General features: G+C 45.6%; 2 protein-coding genes across 3 annotated transcripts in view; both read left to right on the forward strand.

Moving 5' to 3' along the window:
* Positions 1-272: 272 nt before the first annotated feature.
* Positions 273-1489, forward strand: LOC311312851 (uncharacterized protein; the record flags this gene model as incomplete). The annotated part of the gene is made up of 6 exons (XM_084442858.1): positions 273-321; positions 449-565; positions 675-746; positions 860-1086; positions 1237-1331; positions 1434-1489. 5 exons carry the CDS (start codon positions 273-275, stop codon positions 1270-1272), a joined length of 501 nt encoding a protein of 166 aa, XP_084298984.1. The 3' UTR covers positions 1273-1331; positions 1434-1489.
* Positions 1490-4428: 2939 nt separating this feature from the next.
* Positions 4429-17830, forward strand: part of lancl2 (LanC lantibiotic synthetase component C-like 2 (bacterial)) — a gene marked incomplete at its 5' end in the record, with an annotated part of 35151 nt that continues 21749 nt past the window's right edge. For both annotated transcript variants that reach the window (XM_084443250.1, XM_084443251.1), the window contains 4 exons: positions 4429-4593; positions 10577-10694; positions 11050-11257; positions 11614-11761. In XM_084443250.1, the coding sequence (XP_084299376.1) occupies positions 4429-4593; positions 10577-10694; positions 11050-11257; positions 11614-11761 (639 nt within the window). The remainder of the gene's footprint in view (positions 4594-10576; positions 10695-11049; positions 11258-11613; positions 11762-17830) is intronic.

Consider the following 17830-nt stretch of genomic DNA (forward strand, 5'->3'; position numbering starts at 1 on the left):
CTCTGTCTGCTGAGGAACACACAGAGCATTATGAAGTAGCCAGTGCCTTGGCGAAGGTGTTTGAGCAGCAGTCATCAATGGATTAACTCCCAAGACACAAGGAAGAGACAGCGCAACACACGCTATGACTCCAGTGACGAAGGTAATATAATAAAGTGCATTCAACAGTCCCAAAAGAGTACTACTTGAGTTGACTAATCTGAGCTAATTTACCTCTACTATATGTTCCAGTGCCCAGGCAGCCGGTCGGCAGAACTCAGACCAGACCAGCTATGCCAGGTGCCAGAGCTGGAAGGCCTGCTCTGCCAGTTATCAATGCAGGTATCCATGCATGTTTGTGTTGGTGAAATGTCTATGCATATTTGCACACTTAGTTAACTCAGGACTTTCGGAAGACTCATGTACTCAGTTCACTAATTCGCTCATCTCACATCTCACTACTCGGCAGTAGATGTTCATCGCCCGGGTCCTTTGAGCCAAGGCGCTGTGAGCCCAGGCCCTTCAGCCCTTCAGACGTCCAGGCACGAGCAGCATGCATCAGCGATTAGCACCCCGGCCAGACCAGGTCAGGGTCTGACATGTCTCATGTCGAGTTGATTCTTCCCCTTATGCCAGAATCACTACGCCGCCAGCACCATAGTTTCCTGCTCATCCCTTTATCCTCTGGTTTTCAGGTAGTTCTCTGATGCCATCGCCTGTGAGACCAACAGCTCCAGCAGTGTTGCCATCAAGCTCTGCAGATGCTGGTATGCTGAATTTTGTGAACTACTTCATGCTGCATGTAGGGATATACTTTGAGCTGAATATCCATTATGGGACCGTACAATTACTTATAGCCACATCTGTGTTTAATATCCAGACTTCCAGAGGATGATGTGTCAGCAGTTCTCCAGCGTCATGCAGAGTCTGAGGGAGATGGCACAGACAATGATGAGACTGGAGCAGAGGCTGGAGCAGAGACTGTCCGGCGAGTCTGCAGACAGCTATCGGGGAGCAGTACTGGATGACCTGCACCCTGCTAAAACGGAGGAGGAGCTGCTGGTCTTGGAGGAGCAGCTGAAGGACAAGGATCATCAAAGGAAGATGGTGAGTAACTTCAGGGCAGAACTTTGTTCCTTATTTTTGCAGGGAAGTGTTAAGGAAATGTAAAAGTAAATGATTGTCTTTATGTTTTGCAGACACGATATCTGAGCTTCATGCCATGTGCATTGAAACCATTCCCTTTTTGGTTAAAAGGTGCAGTTATGGCCTGTAAGCCAAGCACCACTGTGACGGAGGTGTCTGCCCAGCTGCAGGAGATGCTGAAACATGCCCCTGCTCGATTCAAAAAGGTATGTGATGTCAGGCAGTTAATTTTCTCGTATCCAGTGACATGGCACGCTTCCAATGAACGTATGCGACTTGCTTTTACAGCCATTTCATTATGTCCTTAGGCATCTGCTCCAGCCCAGCTGACCTCCCCAGCCCAGCCCCTGACCGCAGCTCCAGCCCTGACCACAGTGGAGTATTCAGATGAGGATGAACTCTTCTGCCCAGACCCTCGATTCAGATGTGGGTGACCCCCAGCCCGTCTCCCTAAACCTGCCTTTCCAGCCTGCAAGGATGGATGCCTTTTTTGTAAATAGTTTTTGTAAATTTTAACCTTTTTTTGTGGGATACAACGGTCTGTTCCCGGTCTGCCTGCCACAGAATGCGCACTGTTTCATTTTTGTTTTTAGAACTTTTGCAATTGTCAGATAATGGGTTGCTAGCCAGAGCTTGTACATGCTTTTTTTTGCTTTTCTGGCTATGCGTAATGTGACAGACCGTAAACCTCATCCTTGTAAATATGTATACTTTTAATTAGTAATGTACTTTGTGTAATAAAATGTTCTAAACTGTTAATGGTGTTCAGTCTTATATTGGTTTGTATCATAATGCTTGCTGCTATATCCCCATATAGCATTAATTCGTTTTTGTACTGGTAAATGCTAAATATAGCCAGTGGTACTGCAAATGCTAAATATAGCCAGTGGTCAGTAAGTGACCATATTTGCACCGTGCGAAAAAGACGTGCAGACCAAGTCATATAAATACCTGTAAATCTAGTGTCAGCCAAGTGAGTTTATTACGGAAGTTCCTGCCCACGTTTTTTGCACGCGGCCGCACCGTATTTGCACCGTGCGAAAAAGACGTGCAGACCAAGTCATATAAATACCTGTAAATCTAGTGTCAGCCAGGTGAGTTTATAACGGAGGTTCCTGCCCACGTGATCACGTGCGTTCTTTGCACGCGGCCGCAACTTCTGAATGACGTGTCGTTCTTACGTAGAGTCTACTAAACGGCAGATCTCGCGTTTCCGTAAATGGCCGCGTAATTTCCGCACGCGGCGCAGACGAATCGTCACCTATAGCGGCCGTATGTAGAACGTTTGCGCAACCTGCGTGTGTTAGTAGGGTGAGCATCCTCTCATTCACTTCAATGGAAAGGCATGTTGGATTCAGACAGCTCTCTCTCAAAAAGTATAAAGGTCACAGCCTAGATATTGACATCGTAGGAATCCTGAGAAAATGTTGAACATTTTAGGCTATGATATGTCCATGTAGCTTAAAAACTGTAGGCATGGCGACGAGTTAGAAAAAGGGTAAAAATGCAAAATTAGCTTCAATGAGGAGCGCAGTTGCCGAACAAATCATCATACAGCGAAAAATATAAGTCTTAGGCTTAGATACTTACATTGTACGAATCAGCACAGTTGTGTGAATGTTTTGATGTATAATATGTGTGTGAGCTTTCAAAACTGTAGGAGTGCCAGCAGTTTACATAATGTGTGAATATTTTCAATATTCAGGAAGGAAGGAAGGAAGGAAGGAAGGAAAGAAGGAAGGAAGGAAGGAAAGATGGATGGAAGGAAGGAATGAATGAATATGAATGCTACCAGAGTAGTCATAAAAGGGTGCCTGTACAGAGAACCTGCACGTGTCCCCCAAATTCAAATCCCAATTCTGCAAGCTAGCCCACCTAATTAAAGCATTGCGTTAAAGGGAGAAAGTGCGAGGGGTAAACTGTGGGGAAAGAGGGATGATGAGGAGAAGAGAGGGGAGGAGGAGAGCAGAAGATGGGAGAGAGGTGAAGGGAGGAGAGGAGATGAGGAGAGGAGAGGAGGGGAGGAGAGAGTTGGAGAGAGGAGGAGAGGAGGCGAGCAGAAGAGATGAGTATATGGATTTGTTGTATAATCGTCGCGCGTGCGGCAAATCAGTGGCCCACACAGCAGAAGCTACTACACCATCTGTCTCCTCCGACTCAGAACTGGTCAAGATCGGAGAGGGAGGGAGGGAGGGAGGGAGATATATATATATATATATATATAGAGAGAGAGAGAGAGAGAGAGAGAGAGAGAGAGAGAGAGAGAGAGAGAGAGAGAGAGAGAGAGTTGCTCATTGCTGGACCGGTAGTCGGCTCCCTGCCTCGCTTAACGCAGCTGCCAGTCGGTCAGCATCGCTGAATTAAAACCCACTTTCATCCTCCGTGTGTGAAACGGAAAGCGGAAGCCCGTTTCGAGCATCATGAAAGAGAATTCATTCAGTTGGACAAATAGGCTGTTGAACTCATTATTCGCTTGTATTGAGCTCCGATATTTGATAACCTACAGGGTTTGATTGGATTTAATCGGATAATGAAACAACAAAAATAAATAGTGCTGTGCTTAAATCGACCGGCTGGTAGCCTACGAGGCGGGCTGTCGATGAAGCGCTTGGAAGAATTGGACACAAACGGCATTTAGCCTACTATAGGATAATATCACCCTGGTGAGTATAGTTTTCTGTTCATAGGCTGTTCGGTCAGTGGGTTGTGGACTGGGATAGCTCCCTCTGCATCAGACAAAAAACAACATTATTTTAAACCATTCCTATAGGCTAGGCCTACTTAATGTCTAGCCTAATTGTGTATTTTATATAAAATATTAGTCAAATATGTTCTACAAGCTCTGTTTGTTTTAATGGCACGTTTGTGTCCAACTGCTTCTGTTATGCAGGTCACTTTGGGATTTTATTTACAAATTATTTAGTGACCGGTGAATTTTCACCAGGCTCGGCCTGTTCAGTTTCATAAACTGAAATCACATGAAAGTTGGGAATTTACAGTTAGGCTACTACATATACATTTAATATGATCTATCTTCTTTAAGAGACCGGTGAACATGCAAGGTGACTTCGCCGACCAAGCCTTTATCCACAGGTGCCCCATCCCAGCAGCTACTCCTACTTGTTGGGTTTTCTTTAAGACCACTGATCTAGTTGATTACTATTCCATTTAGAATTTAAAACTATTTAATTTTCTTCCCACAGATATCCCAGCTCTACATGCGAGGTTACTGGAAATAATTTCGCGCCTTTCCCGTCTGCTGTAGCTGTGCGCCTGTTTTGTCCCAGACGCCTCGCCGTTGGGATGGGGGACCACGTGTCCAAGCGGCTGAATCTGGTTAGTAACGCGGAAGAGATGGAGGAGCGCTGCTTCCACAACCCCTACCCAGACTGGGACCAGGGCGTCCTGGCCTCCTCCGACCCAGGAGCCGACAGCTACTCCAACGAGCCACTCGATGCAAACGGAAAGGTTAGAGAGGCTGTTTATAACGTGTGTTGATGTTACGTTTCTTCCTTAGTTTGCTAGCTAGCCCATCTAAGGCTAGCTTCAGTGAGTCCCCATCTTCAAGATTCACGTTTATTGCCGTGTATATGGTTCACACATACTAGGAATTTGACTAGGGTTAAGGCATAGCCTACGATGTTGGAGACGACCAGGGCCGGCCCATGGGTCTATGGGGCCCTAGGCAGATCTTGAAAATGGGGCCTCTCCCCCAAACATAATTTAACCCCTACCCAGCTAAATCTGCCTCGACAGTCAAGACTTCTGAACTCCAAACAATAATTTAATTAAGGTCTCATTCTATTGAGTGTGTCACAGCCATTCAGCGAGCCGTTAGCACAGAGCCATCTTTTTCATTTAATTTCAAACCTTTATTTAAACTCGTAGGGCAATTGAGGTTTCCCTCATTTCCAATGCCGACGAGCTCACAAGCAAACACAAACATCAACAAAACATAAGCAATTTACAACAACAATACAATTAAGATCTAAAACAGTGACAAGTTGATGAACAAATGTCTAGAGCCATGGCTCTGAACTCCGTATCGGAGGGAAGCAGCTCTAGCTTCAATGTCTGTTGGAGAGAGTTTCAGGTATACTGAGCATCATAAGTGAATGCAGCCCATCCAAGTTCTGTACGAGAACGAGGGACCTTAAAAACAAGAAGATCATTCGATCAAGTCTGATGAGTGCCGACACTCCGAATCAGCAGAGGTGACAGGTACAGTGGAAGTTTGCCAGCAATGCTTTTATAAATGAACATAAACCAGTGATAGTTACGCCTTGAAGACAGAGATTGCCAGCCAACTTTATCATAAAGAATGCAATGGTGAGTGTCATAACCTGTAATACTGTACATCTCAGAGCGGAATGGTAAACAGTGTCGAGGGGTTTCAATGTTGTCACAGAGGCATGTCTATATATGTAGCTAATGTTACTAGCTAAACACAATCTCCCAGAGCTGCATTCAACCAGTCCCAAGAACTGTGCAACTTGCATAGCTTATCTTACATTGCATTAACGTTACTTACGTTAGGTGGATTTATAACAGTCGAAAGCTATGGCCTGTGTAAATTAGTTTTAGTTTTAGCCACAGCTAGCTAAGATATAGCTAACCTTAACTAGCTACAGTAACGTTAGCTAGGTAGGCCTATCTTCACACGTCACGTGCCAGTTCCAACTAGGGATGTCAGTTTCGGTTAAGTTTTCTTTCGATTGACTGACACCCATAACCGGTAATTAACCGGTTAATTAAACTTCCTCTGTGAGTGTGTTTCTGTTTTGTCTTTTAGTGTTTGTTCAACAGTTGTGTTAGTGTTCTCTGAAAGTTCCGTCCATCTGCGCACCTCTCTCGTCTCTGGACATTCTTTTTATAGTTTATTTACATAAGCAGGCCACAAGAAGGTGGTGGAGGGATCGCTGTTTCCTATTGGTGCCGCGGGTTTGGCCCTGTATGCCCCTTTGATCGGGGTATAACAGCGGTCCAATGTTTTTGATCCTCTCGTGGCATAGTGTTGGTGGAAGTTAGGCAACACTGTCTTTAGGTTCGCCTGGTTAAAATCACCAGCTACAGTTAGCGCAGCATTTGGGTCGCTAGATTGGTACCGTAGCTGTCCAATGCTTTGTGGAGAACTGAGAGGGCAGAAGACGTTGTCGCCTGTGGTGGAATACACACAGCCACGATTATAACCCAGGTAAACTTATGTGGGAGAAAGTGCGGTCGGCATTTTATTGCAAGGAATTCCAAGTCAGACGAGCAGTGGCGTTGCATTTCAGTGATTTTCTTTCTACACCATTTCTGGTTAACAAACACACAGACCACTGCCTCTTGTTGGACATTGGATGCAGTCTCCTGCCAGAGGGGTGTGGGTCAAAGAGATTGTGACTGGGATGGGAGTGGTCGGCCACAATCTGGCCTGTTTTAGGGTCCTGGAGGTGTGCAGGTCCTTTCTACAGCCCATCACCCTCTGAGTGGAGCAGATGATCTTGATGATGATCTTATTCTATTCTGTTCAAACATCAGTACTTACTAGAACTGACTATAACAGTAATAATAATAATAATGTACCTAATAAATTAGGCCCATTTGTCCACCCTCTCACCACAAACACGCAAACACACACACACACACACACACACACACACACACACACACACACACACACACACCCAGCCAAGCACACTGCAAAGGAATTAGTTAGGAGGGGGGAGATCCCAGGCAGAGGGGAGATGGTTCAGTTCTCCAGGCCTGTGGCCGTTTGGTTTAGTGCTCCAGGCCTGTGGCCTTCACCTATTGAGGGATTGAAGTGACTCTTAAGCCACTATGGAGAACATAGCATCAGGGCTAATGATGTCTTGGCATGGTTCCACCTCTGTCTGCTTTAGAGCCACACAAAGGATAGGATGATCACACAGGCCAGTCTGTCTGTCTGTCTGTCTGTCTGTCTGGCTGGCTGACATGACATGACAGCAATGACAACAACAGTGGGTCCTGATTGAGGCTATACGCGTAGAGATGGCGGCTGGCCTTTATTGCCCTCTCTGTGTTCAGCACCTTAGACAGCAGCACCATGCTGGCACGTCATGATGCCTAGTGGAGGTTCATGCAGGGGTAGTTAGGCCTACCTAACCCAGACAAGTGCTTGGCTTTCCCATTGAGCAGCCAACACTGGGCTGGTTGAATGTTGAGCAAGAAGCAGCCATCATCAAGGCCTGAGCCCTAGGCCTGTTTGTTGCCATCCCTGGGTCCTGATCCACCAGCCTGAAGATATGCAGCTCTGCATGGAGCAGAGGTTTGAGTGGGCCTGGATGTGGTATAATCCAGATTAATCCCAATAAACACCCTGAGGCACTGAGCAGAGATCAGGATTATGGCATAAAAACATAAAATCAATGTCTCTTCAGCAGAAGAGCCCAGGGGACGTCCAGGCTGTTCTAATGCCAGCCTACTGCTGTCTATCGGTCCATCCTTCTGTCTGTCTGTCTGTCTGTTTGTCCGTCCGTCTGTCTGTTTGTCCGCCTGTCTGAGGCAGTGTCTCTGTTCCCTCCCTGGTTGGTTGCTCTTAGTCTCATCAGGGATAAGGCCAGGGCTGTGAACAGAGGCGAACATTCGTGCCGGACATGTTTTCTTTGAATGTTTATATTTGAACAAAGAGCCCTTCTGTGATCAACAATGATTTTCTTAGGATGTAGTCCTGCTAGTACACCCTAATTTAACGTTAGTTAGAAGTAAAAAGGCCTCCGGAATTCAATTCAATTCAATTAATTAATTAATTCATTCATTCATACAATTACATTTCCCTCAGTCCAGTGTCAATTTTTGTTATTTATGTTATGTTTATGTTATGTTACTTATGTTTGCAAACATTTGCAGCGTACACAAGGCAAAAAAGTTTAAAATAGTTTCCAAACGTTCGCCAATTTTTGCTATGTTTCCTGAATTTGAACGCACCCCAGGTGTTCCATAGTAGTTCCTATATATTTCAAGCCTAAGAACACACACTGGTGAGACCATTAGGTTGCTGTTCTTTATACTACAGCTAGTTTCGACCGCGCATTGTGATTGGCTATGACGCATTCCAAGCCGTGCTATAACCACAATATACCAACGGGCAAATCACCGGTAAATGTATCACTACGCTTTGATACATTGTATGAATGAATGAATAAATGAAAGTTTATTTCGAACATAATAAAAACAGATTAAAACAAACAAAAAACAATAACAGTGTTCAAAAAGGAGTAGGAAGAAGTATACACTTGTAGGTTCCTCCCCTTCTCACTCTATTAACTCAAAATATGTAATAAATAATTAAACCAAAAATTTGCAACCCAGTATCCACCGTCTAAAGAAAATTAAAATAACAATAGTGAGCCATGAGGCCTTTAACACAACCCTTCCTCATCCATATACTTTAGTGCTTTGTTTAAACTCCATGCCCAGATTATTCCACAAGTTCACACCACAAACTGAAATACACATACTCTTCATTGTCGAGCGAACACAATGTTTCTTGAAATTAAACTCCCCTCTTAAATCATAAACCCCCTTCTCTGTCACAGAACATTTTCTGTATATTGCCCGGGAGTGAATTGTTTCTGGCTCTATACATGATTTGAACAATCCTAAATTCTAACAGGTCCATAAACTTCATGACATGCGATCTCAAAAACAGTCCGTTTGTGTGCTCCAGATATCCTACCTTATCATGACGTGATGGATGTATGTAGGCTATTAAACTCGTGTGATACAGTGTATTCAAATCAGCGATTCACGTTGGATACACCAATTGTCACATATCCTACTTCAAAAAATGTATAGTGCTACGGGAAGTTTAACATTACGTCCAATGTCGACCTTGACAACATTACAAATGGACAAAGTTCATATTAGCCGCTAGCTTGCTTGTTTGCTCTGTTTACGTTGTGGGCCAGTCCAGCTGTAAGTTGCCTATAGCAACGGTAAACAATTGGGAACTATTTGGGATTGCGGAGGGCCGAAAGCAACTCAATTTAGCGAAATTGAACACTGAACCCATATATATATATATATATATATATATATATATATATATATATATATATATATTTATATATATATATATATAAAATATTTAATGACAGTGCAGTGCTGTTGTATAAAAGCAATAAGACACTTGAGGTCGTGCGTTACTGTGGTTATTGGCACGGCTGTGATGCCTGCGGCCGCACCACAGCCGTGCCAATAACCACAGTAAAGCACGTGTCTTATTGCTTAATTACGCACCAGTGTGGCTGTCGGTCTGTGCTGACCAGTGCAGCTGTCCTCCTCTCTAACACTGTCACAGACCACCAGAGCAGCTGTCCTCTCCTCTAACACTGTCACAGACCACCAGAGCAGCTGTCTTGTAGCACCGTCACAGACCGTCGGAGCAGGGAAGCAGAAACTCTGCATGATTTGCATCGCTAGAGAAGGAACAGCTGCTGAGCTGGCTGCTATGAGTCTGTCCTTCCGCATGGAGCCTCAGCGAGACAGAGGGGGGCTCACTGGGAGACTGGGGGGCCATGAGGGGGGGGCATGGGGGAGTCTGGAGGGAGGCAGGGGGGAGTGGAGGGAGGTAGGGTGGGGGGCTGTGGGGGAGTCTGGAGGGAGGCAGGGGGGAGTGGAGGGAGGTAGGGTGGGGGGCTGTGGGGGAGTCTGGAGGGAGGCAGGGGGGAGTGGAGGGAGGTAGGGTGGGGGGCTGTGGGGGAGTCTGGAGGGAGGCAGGGGGGAGTGGAGGGAGGTAGGGTGGGGGGCTGTGGGGGAGTCTGGAGGGAGGCAGGGGAGAGTGGAGGGAGGTAGGGTGGGGGGCTGTGGGGGAGTCTGGAGGGAGGCAGGGGGGAGTGGAGGGTGGGGGGCTCAGCATGTAGACTCATGAGTCAGTGTCTAAGCACTTGTCAACTAGAGACTGAGGACTCTCATTCAGATTCCGTCGCTTAAAAAAATGTGAGAGTTTAGAAGAAAACCTGCATTGCAGCACCAATCCAAAGTCTTTATCAAGGCGTAGGTTTGTTCAGGTTGAACCAGTCCAAAGCAGCAGGCGTAGTCTTGTTATCGTTTGTTCTTGCCGGCATTTTAGCGACTATTTCAATGTTCAGAAGGCTCAGATCTCCGATTGTCTGGTATGGTGAGACTACTCAGCGTGTGGCTGGGGAGAGACCAGAGCTGTCAGACCTACAGAACCTTCGGTACACCACTGTGCCAGGCTGGCTGGGTGGGTGTGTCTCTAACTGGCGCTTCCTCTGGTGGGATGAGGCAGGATGTTTTGATCAGCTCAAAAAAAGCTCCTGTTTATTAGAGAAGATGGAGTTCTGTACTCTCATCAACATTCAGGTCACACACACACCCACACCCCCCCCCCCACACACACACCGAAATATCTACAGTGTATTGAGCTGTGGTGTACTGAGCAGTGTATGGATGGTGTCTCCAGGTGAGCGAGGTGTTCCAGAAGAAGGTGCAGAACAAGATCAAAGACCTGCTGCAGCAGATGGAGGAGGGGCTGAAGACCGCCGACCCCCATGACCTCTCCACCTACACTGGCTGGACAGGTCGGTTCCTACCTTGACCCCACCCTGGCCCTATTAGGGCTGTGTACCGAACCACAGTGATTTTTTGGCACCGACCAAGTGACGTCGGTACGACTGCACATCGAACGCTGTTAAAGATTCGGTGCTGAAGTTCGATACTTCAGGAGAGAGAATGTTTAGTTTGATCATCCAACCAATCACATATCTAGATAGGAGGACTATGGGACACTCCTCTCTCTCTTTCTCTGTCTCTCTCTTGCTCTCTGTCTCTCTCTCTCCCCCTTCTCTCCCTTCTCTCTCCTCCCCCTCTCTTCTCTATCTCACCCCCTCTTCTCCCCCTTTCTCTCTCTCTCTCTCTCTCTCTCTCCCTCTCCAGGTATCTCCTTGCTGTACCTCCAGCTGCACCGTGTGAGTGGGGAGGCCTCCCACCTGCAGAGGGCGCTGGACTACGTGAAGCGGACCCTGCGGAACCTGACTGGTCGGCGGGTCACCTTCCTATGCGGGGACGCCGGGCCGCTAGCCGTGGGCGCCGTGGTCCACCATCGCCTCCAGAACCAGGCCGAGTCCCAGGACTGCATTGCCAAGTATGGACCATCCAATTAGCTTACTAACTCTCTAATCGCCAAGTATAGACCACCTGACTAGCTTACTAACTCTATAACTTGTCCCAGGATGGCCCCTAACCCTAACCTGAATAGCTTACGACCTCTAACTCTGATTTTGTTACTCACTAACTAGTTAACTCGCTCTCTAACTAGCTACCTCTCTGTTAACTCTATGACAGATGATCTACTGTGTGTGTGTACATTCTCCTAACAGCTGTGTGTGTGTGTGTGTGTGCGTGCGTGCGTGCGTGCGTGCGTGCGTGGGTGCATGTGTGTATGTGTGCGTGCATGCGTGTGTGTATATATATGTGTGTGTGTGTGTTTGTGTTCTCCAGGCTGTTGCAACTGCAGAGATCAGTGTTGAGTTCGGACTCTGAGCTACCAGATGAGCTGCTGTATGGCAGAGCTGGCTACCTGTACGCTCTGCTGTACCTCAACAAGGAGATCAGCCCCACCACTGTGGACCAGAGCACCCTCACCAAGGTCTGTCACACACACACACACACACACATACACACACACACACACACACACACACACACACACACACACACACACACACATGATTTGGTCCGATTTAGGATTAAACCATGTTTTGCCCATGGTGTTGTGTAATTGTAAAGAGAGAGAGTGTGTGTGTGTGTGTGTGTGTGTGTGTGTGTGTGTGTGTGTGTGTGTGTGTGTGTGTGTGTGTGTGTCTGTGTGTGGTGTACATATTTGTCTGTGCCCTGTCATTGCACCAAGGGAGCATCTGGTGCCACAGCTTTGGAAGCACTGACTGTGTGTGTGTGTGTGTGTGAGAGAGAGAGAGAGTGAGAGGGAGTACTTTGGTGTTAAAGGATAATGTTCATTTTTGACAACCTGGACCTTATTTACGGCGTATAATAAGATATAATATGATCTTGAGAAATGTCTTTCAAAACGAAATAGCTTCCTCACTTGCTCCAGCACTAATGCGCACAGCGCGCAATCGTTGCTCCAGCACGCTGTGCGCATGCGTGCTGGAGCAAGTGAGGAAGCTATTTCGTGTCTAAAGACGTTTCTAAAGATCATATTACAGAGGCATGTGAAATACCACAACAGGCCTATGCTCTATGTAAGCACAACTAGCGATTCATAAAGACAGATTGATGAAAACAACCGTTTCGCGGCAGAAAATAGATTTTTAGAAACTGCATTCTAAGTGCCCAGACCACCGCCATTACATGGATATACTGGCTCGCGCTGGATTTTAAATTTCTTCTACATGCCTCCGAACTACACCAAAGTGATCTCGGTGAGTCAAACGTCTCGTAAATAAGGTCCAGGTTGTCAAAAACGAGCATTGTCCTTTAATTTGACTTTGTTTGTGCCGATTATCCATAGTAATAACCAACTAGTTACAAAAGTAACTTACCCTATAGTCCATTGTTCCATGCCCGGGAGAAATGTTAGGAGCTTGGCTTAAATGACGCACCTCTCTCGCTCTGTAGTCGTTACAAAGTCAAATTAAGACGTATTGAATGACGACATTTGGATTTCTGGAACTTGGATTATTGGAAAGGAAAAAGAGCTTATGTTTGGAACCATCCGTGAGTATATTACAGCCTATGCCGCTGCGCTCAAATTGTTTGTTTGGACAACAGGGAAGCGCTGGGTTCAACCCTGAAGAACTTTGAAACCCAAATGTTGATCGCGCCCTAAAAGTGCTAAATAAATAAAGAAACTGGAGCAACAAGGTGAAACGGGTGAGATGGTGGTAGAGAGAGAAAAATAATTTTATAAACGAATGGCAACGCGGCGAGGGAAGTTGGGTGTTCTCACTCGTAAATGCAATGAAATAAATGCGCTTATGGAGGCTAATCAGCCCAACACAAATGAACTGGTAAAACAACACGTTGATATTTTTAATGAGTACCTAGCTGAGTTTATGGAATTGCAAGTGACTGTCCAGTCGTTATTGCCCGAAGATGAAAAAGAGTTCGACCACAACGACTGGTACGAACCTAAACTGTTGCGTTTCAAGCAGTTCCTACGTGATGTTAAATTTTGGTTTAATGCTGATAAGGTAGAATCTGAACCCGAGAAAGAGGAGAAAGAATTGCACCACCAAAAGGATGTTGTCACTGAATCTGAAATATGGCCACTTGATAGTGTTTCACAGACTTCAGTAAAGGCCGCGAGTAAATCCTCTAGCCAGCGCAGTAAAGCGTCTGCTGCGCTCTCCGAAGCCCGAGTTCAACGCGCCATACTAGAGGCGCAACAAGGAACACTGGATGCGCAACTGGAGTTAGACATGGAGGAAACGCGAATAAAAGCGAAAAAATAAAAACTTAAAATAAAGACTAAGTTAGCTGAGGCTGAAGCTAAAATAAAAGTGCTGTCGGAGTCTCAGTTTTTACGCATGGAAATGGGTAGCCGCGCAAGTTCGTCAGCTGAGTATATTGTTCCAACGACAGCAAAAAAAGGTTCAAACCAAGGAAATAATTAACCCTGACCAAAATATCTCTAAGACCTCCACATTTCAGGTTGAATCAGAGGTGCAAAGCATAACCCCATTCCAAACCGATAGGCGTGTCCAACGCGCAATGGAAACGGAGACTCCAAGGGTCGATTCTCTTGCTGATGTCATGACAAGGCAAAATGAAATTACAAAACTGCTGGTGAAACAAAGTTTAATGTCTCAACTTCCACAAAGAGGAATCCCCGTCTTTCATGGTGACCCACTGCAGTTCAGATCTTTCATTAAAGCCATTGAACAAACCATTGAAACCAAAACGGAGGATATGCAGCAAAGGCTGTACTACTTGGAACAATACACCTCAGGAGAACCAAGGAAGCTCGTGCACAGTTGTTTTCACATGCCACCAAGTGTAGGATACAAGGAAGCCAAGGAACAACTGGAATGGCATTTTGGAAATGAAATGAAAATCACATCTGCTTTTATGGACAAGGCAATGAATTGGCCTGCTATTAAGGCAGAGGATGCATCTGGTTTAAGGTCATATGCAATCTTTCTGAAAAGCTGTCACAACACAATGCAGGAGATGGACTGTGTAAAAGATCTTGAAGCACCCTCCAATATGAGGATCATTGTGTCAAAGCTACCTTTTAAGTTTCGTGAAAAATGTAGATCAATAGCCTGTGGCTTTCATGACAAGCACAATAAGAGAGCCACATTTGAGGATGTACTTGCTTTTATTAACAAACAGTCTCGAATCATGCTGGATCCAATCTTTGGAGAAATCCACTGTTCATTGACCACAGCCTCAGACTCAAAAGTGCAACACAAAGCATTTTCAAAATATACCAGCAGGGGGAGCAGTTTTGCTACAGCTGTTTCACCAATGTCAATGGCTGAGCAAGAAAAGGTGCAACCACATCACAACAAGCAAGCCTCACCTGCAATCAGTAGTTCAAGTGCCTTCACAAAGCCTTGCTTGTTTTGTAACAAAAACCATCCGATGGAAGTATGCGAAGCACTTCAAACCAAATCAAATAACGAGAAGGTGGAGTTCTTGAAAACTAAAGGAATATGTTTTGGGTGCTTAGAGAAAGGGCACATGAGTAGGAGTTGTCAGAAGCGTATGACTTGTGATGTATGTAAACAAAAACATCCTACAATGTTGCATATAACAAAGGAGAATCAAAGAAAAGCATCTGATGCTCTTGTCTCTATGGCAACTCGTAGTTATACTGGGGCCGGAATCAAACAGTGCGTGCTGGCAATCATGCCTGTCAAAGTTAAATTGAAAAAAGGAACGAAGCACATTCAAACATATGCTTTCCTAGACCCAGGGAGCTCAGCAACATTTTGCACTGAGGAGTTGTCCATGCAGCTTCACGCCCCTGGTAAAAAGACAGATATACTTTTAAAGACAATGGGTCAAGAAAAGGCAATATCCAGTTATAGAATTTCCGGTATGGAAGTAGCTGCATTAGACAGTGACACGTTTCTCAAGCTGCCTGATATTTTTACGCAAAAATCAATCCCAGTAACACATGACAATATTCCAAAAGAAAAGGATTTAAGAAAATTGTCTTACCTTGAGGAGGTTGAGTTGACACCAATTGATGCAAGCATTGGGCTACTAATAGGAGTCAATGCTCCAAGAGCTTTAGAACCCTGGAAAATAATTAACAGTGTAGGTAGTGGACCATATGCTGTCAAAACTCTTCTTGGCTGGGTTATCAATGGCCCACTTGGCATTGAGGAAAGTGGAAATGGCAGTGACTCTACTGTTCAAGTCAACAGAATATCCATTGCCAGCTTGGAAAACCTGTTAATACAACAGAACAACCATGACTTCAAGGAACAAGCCAAACTGAAAGCAAAAGCATTATATTGTCAAGGAAGACAAAGTCCTGAGGATGTCAGAAGATGCACCACAGACAGTGACGTCCTACTGAGAGCTAATGCTGCAATGTCTGGCAAGGAAGAGGAACTCTCTTTCTTATGCCCCCTAGAGGAGTCAGATTTGTTATGCCCCCTAGAGGAGTCAGATTTGTTATGTCCCCTGGAGGAATCAGATTTAGAAGGTTTGGTCAATGAACCAGCCACATGCTCAGAAAAGGATCACAAAATCAATATGAACACAGAAACAAGTAAAACATTTGTGGAGAGTGAGAATTATGAGGATGAACTGCCCTTCCATATTGAGCCTTGGTTATGCATTTCCCTTGTAGAAATCCAGAAGGATTTCGGCCTATGACCAGTAGGGGCAGTGCAATGCGATAGGGAGATACAGTCAGAACCAACAAAAATGAGGGTGCTACACAAGTTCCAGATATTAAAGTCGAAAATGTCTCCTCTCCCCCAACAACAAATGAAATGGAACCCCTTTGGTGTCTTAATGGAAACGGAAACGCTGACATGGTCCATATGCATAAATATGATGTAACTAAAAGGCTGGAAGAGGATAAGAGAAACTCTCCAGACATTTGGAGGGATACACCTTATGCACAAACAACCGTTTTGTCTGACATAAATTCCCTCCCTGGAACACCACCTGGAGAGACCATGTTAGAAAATGAAACAGTGCCCAGACCTACTGAGGGCCAATCCCTGACTGAGCCATCAACAACAGAGACAATGAGGGACCTTTATCCCTTGTGTTGGGAAATTGGTCTGGACCTTAGACTAAAATCAAAGTGTTGGGCAGAACAGAAGCTAAATCCATCCTTATTGACGAAGGGTGTGATGATTGAAGTAGCTAGTTTTACCAAATATTTGGGTGGAGCCCCCAAGCAAATCATGTTTGATCTTTTGAAACAGAAGCCGTTCTCACTTGCTCCCAGGATGAAAAGGAAAACTTCAGAAGGCACAGAGGAAACTAATGCAACAGCTTCAAAATGTCCAAGACTTTAAAAAAAAAAAAAAAAAAAAAAAAAAAAAAAAGGAGATTGGATTTAAAAAAGGAAGCAAGAGGAACAAGCCCCGCCAAAGCTTCCTGGTTGGGGACCTAGTCCTTATAGTCGATGAGTCTACCCCCAGGAACTCATGGTCTCTGGGACGCATTATAGAGACTATGAAGGATCATAAGGGGTTTGTGCGTAGAGTACGTGTTAGGACACAAAGAAATGAGCTCGAAAGGCCCGTTACTAAGATATGCCTTTTGATTGAAGCCGAGTAGGTTGACTTTAAGGTCCTGTATGGCAGAATGTGTAATTGGAGGCTGAATATTGTAAATTGTACATTTTAATTGATCTTGAGATACCCTTGAATACATGCTGTATAAAAAAAGTATAATGTAATGCACTTATAAATGTACAGTAGATGCATATGAATATGTTCCTTTGAAATCTATTGAAATGATGGACTTTAACTATCATGGGCTTTATGCCTGAAGAGCTTTTTGAGTTTTTGATGGACACTTTCTTTTTGGACTCTTGCGTACACACATACACGCGTACATACATACAGTACACACACATGCACACATGGAAAGGAGGGTCCGGCCGATAGTCGAACCTCAGATCGAAGAGGAACAATGCAGATTTCGTCCTGGTCGTGGAACTACCGACCAGCTCTTCACTCTCGCAAGGATCTTGGAGGGGGCTTTGGAGTTTGCCCAACCTGTCTACATGTGTTTTGTGGACTTGGAGAAGGCTTACGACCGGGTCCCTCGAGAGGTCTTGTGGAGGGTTATGCGGGAGTATGGGGTGAGGGGGTCCCTACTTAGGGCCATCCAATCCCTGTACACCCAGAGCGAGAGCTGTGTCCGGTCCTCGGCAGTAAGTCGTCTTCCTTTCCGGTGGGGGTTGGCCTCCGCCAGGGCTGCGCTTTGTCACCAATCCTGTTTGTGATGTTCATGGACAGGATATCGAGGCGTAGCCGTGGGGAGGTGGGTTTGCAGTTCGGTGAGCTGGGGATCACGTCGCTGCTTTTTGCAGATGATGTGGTCCTGATGGCATCAGCTGCCTGCGACCTCCAGCACTCTCTGGATAGGTTCGCAACTGAGTGTGAAGCGGCTGGGATGAGAATAAGCACTTCTAAAGCTGAGGCCATGGTTCTCAGCAGGAAACCGGTGGCCTGTCCGCTCCGAGTAGGAAATGAGTCCTTACCCCCAAGTG

Source organism: Borostomias antarcticus (assembly GCF_949987555.1).
Source record: "Borostomias antarcticus genome assembly, chromosome: 9".
NCBI lineage: Eukaryota > Metazoa > Chordata > Actinopteri > Stomiiformes > Stomiidae > Borostomias > Borostomias antarcticus.